Consider the following 9,953-nt stretch of genomic DNA (forward strand, 5'->3'; position numbering starts at 1 on the left):
TTTTAAAACTCACAGGACATAATAGGGCAGTAGTGTTACATTTAAAATACATGGTGGGGATGCTTATTTTTATTGTGAGAGTATTACTGTATTTTCAAAGGTATTTTAATTTGATGTTTGTTCCTTGTCAAGTTCTCTGAAGATCTATGGACTGGCCATGATTTTTTGAAGAGACTAGAGACTTTTTTATTGGTTTGTGTCCAAAATGTCCTGTAATTTTATTTTTATCACTACAGTTTGTGTACTATATCTAATCTAATCTATCTATCTATGTGAGTCACACAATACTTAACAGAATGATTTTGCCCAGTGATTTTGATGGTTTGCAATCTATAATAGAGTATATTTCTTTTTTCAATTTTAAAAAAATGTAGCTGTATTAAGTGAGGTGGGCAGGTTGGTCCTCATGAAAATAAGGGGTAGAAAAAAAATCTAAAGCAGATGGGGCAAGCAGATGCTAGTAACGCTTTCTATCACATTTTCCACCAAAGCACCTCAACTCTGACCTGAATCAACCCTATTATTACAGCCTGAGGTCTTTCTAAAGCACAAATTACCAAACGTGCCAAACGATATTCAAAATCCATCTTTTGGGTGAGTTGCGAAACCAATGTCCTGAATAGCACCTTAAAGATCCATACTCTAGAGCTCATGAATCATGATAGGGAACAGCCTGAGGCTATGTCTACACATTAGTCCAAAATAACATAGTGCACATCTACATGCAAGCCTTTATTTCAACATAATGTCAAGCAGAAGGGCTTCTTACTCTGACTCCTGTAACCCTCATTTCACGAGGAGTAAGGGAAGTTGAAGGAAGACTGTTCTTCCTTCGATTTCCTGCTGTGTAGACAGCGCCCAAAGTCGAATTGAGTATTTTGACTTAAGCTACATGATTGCTGTAGCTGAAGTTGCATAGCTTAATTTGAGTTTTGCCCTGCTGTGTAGATGTACCCTGAGAGAATGGGGTGGGGAGGCGAAGTCACGTAATATATCCCTTACTCATAGCCCAAAAATCATACAAAAGGAGGTTTTGTTAATGCTGTTGGAAGCAGCGTTAACTGTCCCTATGTGTTTGGCGTGCTCGGGTAGATCCATCCAATGATGGCGAGGTCACCGAGCATAAATGCTGACTCAGAGCCAATGGCTGCACTTCCCCCAGCCACAATGCCTGAGGCTGCTGTGTGCAAGGGCAGGACAGCAGAAGGGAACGGGAAGACTGAGCTGCTCCATCTCTGTGGGGGTTGGTCTAGGGATCCCTAGGTTATATATCATATTGGGCACTGTCCAGTAGCACTGATGCAGCACTAGTGGCCCAGTGCAGAAGAGCAGCTGTCTTGCAAACACTGCTTCCTTTCTCCCTGGCCATTCTCAGGAAGTGTTATTGCCCCTTTTGCTGTGGGCAAAGTACTCTGGGGCTACGTCTAGACTGGCATGATTTTCCGCAAATGCTTTTAATTGAAAAGTTTTCTGTTAAAAGCATTTGCGGAAAAGAGCGTCTAGATTGGCACGGATGCTTTTCCGCAAAAGCACTTTTGCGGAAAAGCGTCCGTGCCAATCTAGATGCACTTTTCCGCAAAAAAGTCCCGATCGCCATTTTTGCAATTGGGGCTTTTTTGTGCAAAACAAATCTGAGCTGTCTACACTGGTCCTTTTGCGTAAAAGCTTTGCACAAAAGGACTTTTGCCTGAACGGGAGCAGCATAGTATTTCCGCAATAAGCACTGATTTGAGACAGTAGGAAGTCAGTGTTCTTGTGGAAATTCAAGCAGCCAGTGTAGAGAGCTGGCAAGTTTTTCCGCAAAAGCAGCTGCTTTTGTGGAAAAACTTACCAGTCTAGACACAGCCAGGGACTAAATGGGGTTCTAGAACTGGTACTGTATTATCATTTGCAGGGGGACAGGTTTTAGGTGTTCCTAAATGTCCGTTAGTGACCAGACTGAGCACTGGTTACCCAAAGGATGATTCAAACCAGCACCTTAAAAATGGAAGTCAAATGTTTTTCAATATCATCCTGTTCCAAACAGCAAGTCATTAATAACAATTCTAGTGACTAGAGCAGAACATTGATACTGGGTCCTCCCATAAGGCATTACATTATCCATAAGTCCTGACCAACAACCACTATTATTTTCCAACTTTGATTGAATTCCTTTTGAATGAAGCTTTTACATTTTGCGGGTTGGATTGGTCTAAAGAGGTTTTAGTTTGTGTTTTACTTTCCAGGTCAGCTAACATAAAACCAGTAAGGATCTGGTACAGATTTTCTTCCTGAAATGATTGGTAAACGGGTGAAAGCAGTATGAACTTTCTCCATTTGTCATTTAAATGCATGACCTTTGTAATTTTGGATTTTTGGGTAGAATAATAGCAGTTTGTTCCTTCTCATACGTCTTCAGCACTGCATGTAGGAGTGGGTCAATGCCAGAGCCTGCTCCCAGTGAAGTCAATGAGAATTTTGCCAGTAAAGTCAATGGAAGCAGAAGCAGGCTCTCGCTACTGGAAATGATTTATAGATATTCTCAGTCGCAGCCTAACTTTGAAACCCTAATTAGTCCCCATTAGTGTGGTTAGCATTGCTGACTTTAATGATAGGGTCTGAGTGAGGAAGGATCACACTCAGGAGCAAGGGTCACAAGTTCTCATTTATAATAAGAATAGTGGAAAATAATAGGGAAAGTAGAAACTTGAGGTATAATCCTGGTGCACAACACATGGCTTCAGGTCCAGTCTTCAAGGTGTGAAGCACCTTCTGAAAATGATTAAAATTCTCAATTCTTCATCTTCAAGTCAATGGGAACTAAGGGCTGTCAGTCCCCATTTGGGCACATGCTTAGCTTTAAGCAGCTGAGTAAGTACTGAATACAATGCTTAAGTTACTTAAGCACATACTTAAATGTTTTGGTGAACCAGGGCCTAAGCACTTCTTAAATTCCAATTCTCGGCACCTTGTAAGCTCTACCTCTTTCTGCCTCATCAGCCTTCAGCAATCTCTTCTCCCTGAAAAGCTTTCAACCCTGAGTTCAAAATGCAGGCTTGACCATTTAAAAAAGACAAGCCAAACAAATATTTTCAATCATAGCTGAAGAATAATGTTTGACAACTTTTCCCTTTTACCGTGGAAAACCTCAGCATGTGAAATAGTGATAGAAATGTAGCCGTGTTAGTCTGGTGTAGCTGAAACAAAATACAGGACTATGTAGCACTTTAAAGACTAACAAGATGGTTTATTAGGTGATGAGCTTTTGTGGGCCAGACCCACTTCCTCAGATCAAATAGTGGAAGAAAATTGTCACAACCATATATACCAAAGGATACAATTAAAAGAATGAACACATATGAAAAGGACAAATCAAATTTCAGAACAGAAGAGGGATGGGGGGGAGGTAAATGTCTGTGAGCTAATGATATTAGAGGTGATAATTGGGGAAGCTATCTTTGTAATGGGTAAGATAATTAATGTCTTTGTTTAGACCTAGGCGTAAAGTGTCGAATTTAAGCATGAATGACAGTTGAGAGGATTCTCTTTCAAGTGTAGTCTTAAAAGGTCTTTGAAGCAGGATGCAGGTAATCAAGTCGATGAGACAACGTCCTTTCTGGTTGAAATGGCAAGAAACTGTTTTTTCTATGTATTCCTGCGCCTCCAGAAATATAATCTATGCTATCATGCGCCGAAAGTGTCCGTCTGCTATGTACATTGGACAAACGTCTCAGACACTTCGCCAAAGAATCAATGCCCACAAAACAGATATTAGACAGGATCACAAAGAAAAAACAGTTGCTTGCCATTTCAACCAGAAAGGACACTGTCTCAATGACCTACTCACCTGCATCCTACTTCAGAAGACATTCAAATCTGCACTTGAAAGGGAATCCTCTGAACTGGCATTCATGCTAAAATTCGACACTCTCCGCGGGGGACTGAACAAAGATCCCAGCTATCTTACCCATTACAAAGATAGCTTCCCCAATTATCACCTCTAATACTATTAACTCACAGACATCTACCCTTCCCCACCTCTAATATCATTAACTCACAGGCATTCACCTTCCTTTCCCCCCCCCCCCCCGCATCCCCCTTCTGTTCTGAAATGTGATTTGTCCTTTTCATATGTGTTCATTTTTTTAATTGTATCCTTTGGCATATATGGCTGTGACTATTTTCTTCCACTATTTGATCTGAGGAAGTGGGTCTGGCCCACGAAAGCTCATCATCTAATAAACCATCTTGTTAGTCTTTAAAGTGCTACATAGTCCTGTTTTTTGCTTCAGCTACATCAGACTAACACGGCTACATTTCTATCAAATTTCAAAATAATCTACTTCAAAATTACTTCAAAAAAAGCTATGCAATTTGTGTAGAACAAATTACGTAGCTTATTTCAAGGTAAGAGTGCAGTGTAGATGCACCCTTAGGCTGTGTCTACATTGGCACCCCTTTCTGGAAAAGGGATGCTAATGTAGACTTCGGAATTGCAAATTCTGCGGGGGATTTAAATATCCCCCGCGGCATTTGCATTTACATGGCTGCCGCTTTTTTCCGGATTGGGGATAACCCAGAGAAAAGCGCCAGTCTAGACGTGATTCTCCGGAAAATAAGCCCTTTTCCGGAGGATTTCTTATTCCTACTTTTCCGGAAAGGGGTGCCAATGTAGACACAGCCTTAGTGTCCAGAGAACCAAAAGAGGATTAGGACACTAATCCTCTTCTACAGGCACTGTAGAAGCATTCAGGTCCTTCCCCAAAAAGCTTACAATCTAACCTGAGAACAAGAGACAAGTGGGAGAACAAATAATGGAGAACATGAGGGAGAAAGGACCAGGGTATCAGCCTTAGGGTTACAAAGTCAAAGTCTGATCTTGCAAGCCTTAGTCAGATGTCTCAAAAAGGGTCTAACCAAAGTCAAAGGGACTATTTGCCTGTAAAGGCAAATACTAGAAGATCCTATATTCTAGAGTCCTTAAAAACTGCAGCAGGCAGACTGTGCCACCTCTCCTTTTAAAACATTTTTGCTGAACCTCACCATAGGCCTAATCCCACACTTTTCATGTAAGCAGAACCCTCATTGAAACAAAAGAAAACTTTGCCTTTATCAGGACTCTGGTAAGATCAGGCCCTTTATTTGTAAGTTTTGTTGTGAATGATTTCTAAACAGACTACACTGCAGCATCACATCAAACCCAAAAGACAAAGATCTAATGCCAGTGGGAAGAATCCGGCACTCTTCCCTTCCGCAAATTCTCCCTGGTTTGGGGTTGAGCCTTATGTGATATTTCTTTATGCCATCTTGAAAAAATTCTACTTGCCAGTTGACCTGGCATTAGTCATATTTTTTTAAACAAGAGGGAAAATATCACTTTGTTTTCATTATCATCAGTCATCAAAGTAAAGGAAGGATGAATAGGTGCTAGATATTGTGCATGGGCTATGGATCATTAAAGGAAATTTTTGCATGGTTAATTTGCACTAACCTCAGTGCATACAGTTTACTGTCTTGCATAAAATGTAGTCTTCTCTTAAGTAAAGTAAGTGCATTGAAAATTTGATTTAAAAAACCCCAAACCTTGAGTGTTGACAAGCAAGACTTCTTTTCCATGATCTGCTAATCTTACATCCTTCAGCAGTGAAACAGACGTTTGCAAAAAATGTGTAAGTTCTTTGCAACATAAATGTTAAGGTAGTGCTTTGATTTGAAGTAACGAATCAACTTCATTTCTGTGTTCACTAAGATCGCTCCACAGTGCCATGTCATCAAAATGAAGATGATCTGTCATTGTCATTCAGGAATATTTAAATTGTAAAATCCATAACATTGTGAGGGTTTTGCTTTGAAATAACAGAAAAAGAAAACATGTTGATGAAAGATGGTTCTTTTCTCCTCAGTCCAAGATATAAGCCACGTGATGGTTACTTAAGTAGCACTCTGTGCCATGTCAGACTCTAAGTGCCATCCCTTTTTTAAAAAATGTGATCATTATAAACAGCAAGCCATTCAGACAAATGGCATGGATACCCATTTGTGACTGATTCATATGCTAAAGAATGTTGGAGTGTAAACCCAAAAAAAAAAAAAAAAAAAAAAAAAAAAAACTTTGCAGATACTGCACATATGAATAGCTTTCAACTTGTTTCCCCCAGTTCCCACTGTTTATGATCTGTTGTGCACTTGGATAAAAACCAGTAACAGCAGACAATAGCCTATAAAAATCTTCAAATTATATCACTGATAGAAAAACAAACAAAAAACTGCACATTTTTTCTGGGATAAAAAGCACAGGGCTGAGTTATTAGAAATTTTGAAACAGTAAGATTGTTAATAAAAAGTACTTATAAAGAAATATATCTACAATACTTAATAATTTAAGGCTCACAAAAACCAATATATTCTCAATAACAAAACTAAAGTTTTCTGCTCTAGGTTAAAAGCACCAGTTTCACTTCACATACTAGACAACCAGATCTGTACGGATCACAAGTGGAGAAGTCTGAAAGTGTTTCTTAGCTAATGTTTCTAGTGTTTTAATGAAGTCATGTCTCACAGGAAAAGAAATACCCCTTTTGCTCCTAAATACACATATATAAAATATATTGGAATAATTTCAGTTTGAAACTACATTACAAAAAAATCCATTCATCCTCCACTCACAACCCCTCCAACCTTTTAATACTAAACTCTGAGTAAGTGAATTAGTTACAAATGACCCATTTAAAAATCACAGTTTGCTAAAGCAAATGTCTACAAGTAACACCAGTTTGCACTCTACAAATTTTCCTGCTCCTGCATGGTGGAGTGCATCTTATTCTTAGTCTGTTTTAAAAATTGGTGGCCCTTTGTGCTGTTGGGAAAAGAACATAAAAACATGTCCTCCTGGAGGTCTGTTCAATTATAAAATATAGGCTGACTTAAAATACTGTCTAAGTGATACAAAAATTATATATATATATATTTTCCAACATCCACAAACCCTGCTTTCTCTCGGAACCCATATGCACTCCATCCTTACAGGTCTGTTTCCCTGCTGGTGTCCAGACAGAGCGCATACAGGGATTTTCTGAGATCTAGGTTGCTTTTAGCTTTGATATTGGTTTTCTCTAAGGAGCCAGTGCCATTGTTGATCCCCTCGCTGTTTTCCAAGTGCACAACAGATTTGTCCAGAGAGTTTCTACTGCGGCTTCTCTTCAGCTCCCCCGCAGCGGAGCTGCCCTGAGCGCTGCTCGGCTCCTCCTTGAGGATGGCCTGCTCCTCGTTGTCCGTCTCTCGGTGGTAGAAGTAGTTGAAGTTGGACACGATGACAGGCACGGGCAGAGCTATGGTCAGCACGCCAGCGATGGCGCACAGGGAGCCCACAATCTTGCCCCCTACGGTGACCGGCCTCATATCCCCATAGCCCACCGTGGTCATGGTCACCACCGCCCACCAGAAAGCGTCGGGGATGCTGGAGAAATGGGAGTCGGGGTCATCCGCCTCGGCAAAGTACACGGCGCTGGAGAAGAGGATCACCCCGATGAAAAGGAAGAAGATGAGGAGGCCCAGCTCCCGCATGCTGGCTTTCAGCGTCTGCCCCAGGATCTGCAGCCCCTTGGAGTGTCTGGAGAGCTTGAAGATCCTGAAGACCCTGACCAGGCGGATGACCCTGAGGATGGCCAGGGACATGGCTTGCTGCTGGCCCCCGTTGTTGCTGCTGGCGGAGCTGGGGGCCCCGGGCTGCTGCTGCTCGTGAGCCAGCTCGGTGCCTAGGGTGATGAAGTAGGGGATGATGGCCACGATGTCGATGATGTTCATGATGTTGCGGGAGAACTCGGGCTTGCTGGGGCAGGCGAAGAAGCGCACCAGCAGCTCGAAGGTGAACCAGATCACGCACGTGGTCTCGACGATGAAGAAAGGGTCGGAAAGGCTGCTGGGGTGCTGGAACTGGGGGGCCTCCCCGGCGGTGCCGTTCAGGGGCGGAGGCGGGGGGGTCTGCAGCTCCCTCTCGTCCCGGAACTCGGGCAAGGTCTCCAGGCAGAAAGTGATGATGGAGATGAGGATCACCAGCACCGAGACGATGGCGATGCCGCGGGCGGAGCTGGAGCTCTCGGGGTACTCGAAGATGAGCCACACTTGCCGCTGGAACTCGTTGCGGGGCAGCGGCTTCTCCTCCTCCTTGAGGAAGCCCTCGTCCTCCCGGAACCGCTCCATGGCCTCCTCGCCCAGCTGGTAGAAGCGGATCTCGTCGGCGAAGACGTCGATGGAGACGTTGACCGGGCGGCGCAGCTTGCCGCCGGACTGGTAGAAGTAGAGGATCCCGTCGAAGCTGGGCCGGTTGCGGTCGAAGAAGTACTCGTTGCGCAGCGGGTCGAAGTACCGCATGCGCTTGGCCGGGTCCCCCAGCAGCGTGTCCGGGAACTGGCTGAGGGTGCCCAGCTGCGTCTCGAAGCGCAGCCCGGAGATGTTGATCAGCACCCGCTGGCGGAGCAGGGCGCGCTGGCTCTCGTCCTCCTCCTCGGCCGCCGCGGCCATGGCCATGCCCAGCCGGTGCCCGCCTTCCTCCGGCAGCACCAGCGCCTCCTCCTCGCCGGGCCAGGCCCGGGGCGCGGCGGGCGGCGGCGGCGGCGAGGCTCCCTGGGCGACGGGCACCTTGCGGCTGGGGCTGCCGCCGCTCTCGCTCCCGCCGCCGCTGCCGTCGCTCAGCCAAGCGGGGGCGGCGGCGGAGCTGGGGCCGTGCAGCAGGTCCCCCCGCCGCCGCGCCCGGCCGCCGCCGCCCTCAGCATCCTCGCCGCCCCCGATGGCCGTGGCGCCCCCGTTCTCCAGAGTCACCAGCGCGATCTCCATGGGCAGCGGCGGGAGGGCGGCGCAGGGCAGGCGGCGGGCATGCTGCGCTCCCCTCCCTGCCTGCCTGCGCGCCGCCCGCCCCCGGAGCGCTAGCGCGCCGCGACTGGCAGCCCGGCAGAGCCCCGGGAGCCGCGCGGGGACCCGGATATGAACGAGCGAGCGGGAGGCTTGACGTCAACGAGGATCCCTTCGTCCCCGCAACCCCCCGAGGCGCCCAACCCGCCGCCTCCCCGTTACCAGGCGGCCCCCTCCCCGCCTGGCACGCACGCCCGGCCCGGCCCCTCGCGCCCCGGGGAGAAGGGGATGCTCCCGCCGCCAGCCCTGGGAACGCACGGGAGGCTGGGGAGCTACGGCGGCGACGGATGGCGGGGAGGTTGTCCCCTCGGATCCCAGGCACGCTGGAGCACAGCCGGGGAAATCAGTGTCGCTACTCCGGATTCACGCTGGTTTCACTGGGAACTGAATCGGATCGGGAGTGGGGGGAAGGGGAGGCAGGGAGACCTGGGGGAAGAAGTGCAAATATGACACAACAGGGAACCCTTCCCGCGCTCCTGCCTCGGTAAAATCCCCCCTAAGCGCCCCACAGCGGGTCTCCTTCCAGTGCCAGACCGCGCCGCTCGCGCGCAGCAGTGTGACAGGAGACACAGGCTGCTGAGCAGGTTGACTGGACAGGACCCAGCTCCCTGGAATAATGCGCTGCGAGGAAGGACGCGGCAAACTGGCTCTCGCCCTTCGCGGAATACAGGAGCGATTGAAGTTACACAATGAAGCCTGCGTAGACATCACATCCACTCCAACTCACGCTCCCTCGCACACACACGTGCCTGCACACACAAGCACTTCAGGCTGAAACAAAGGATTACACTGCCTGGCCTCATTCATGGATTATTCCTTAAAAGGATTTTATACAGTCTCCCCTGCCACAAAACCCCATTTACACACGATGACAATCATAATCAGACCAACACACTTTGGGGATTCTTTCGATTTTTCCCCCTAAATTCAGACAGATCAAAAAAATGGGACGTTGCAGCCTATCCTGAGTTTGTTCAGCCTGCAGAATGCATGAGCTGTTGTTTGTTTCAAAGTTCTCGGGGAAAGAAAAATTATTTTCACCCGAATACATTTCTATTTAGGATTTC

General features: G+C 46.5%; 1 protein-coding gene across 1 annotated transcript in view; it reads right to left on the minus strand.

Annotated features, from left to right (window-relative positions):
* Positions 1 to 9,064, minus strand: part of KCNA5 (potassium voltage-gated channel subfamily A member 5) — a 29,032-nt gene extending 19,968 nt beyond the window's left edge. The window contains exon 1 of the mRNA XM_075901710.1: positions 5,563 to 9,064. Coding sequence (XP_075757825.1) covers positions 7,000 to 8,811 — 1,812 coding nt within the window. The 5' untranslated portion in view covers positions 8,812 to 9,064 and the 3' untranslated portion in view covers positions 5,563 to 6,999. The remainder of the gene's footprint in view (positions 1 to 5,562) is intronic.
* Positions 9,065 to 9,953: the final 889 nt, after the last annotated feature.

This window comes from Pelodiscus sinensis, chromosome 1 (assembly GCF_049634645.1).
Source record: "Pelodiscus sinensis isolate JC-2024 chromosome 1, ASM4963464v1, whole genome shotgun sequence".
Taxonomy (NCBI): domain Eukaryota; kingdom Metazoa; phylum Chordata; order Testudines; family Trionychidae; genus Pelodiscus; species Pelodiscus sinensis.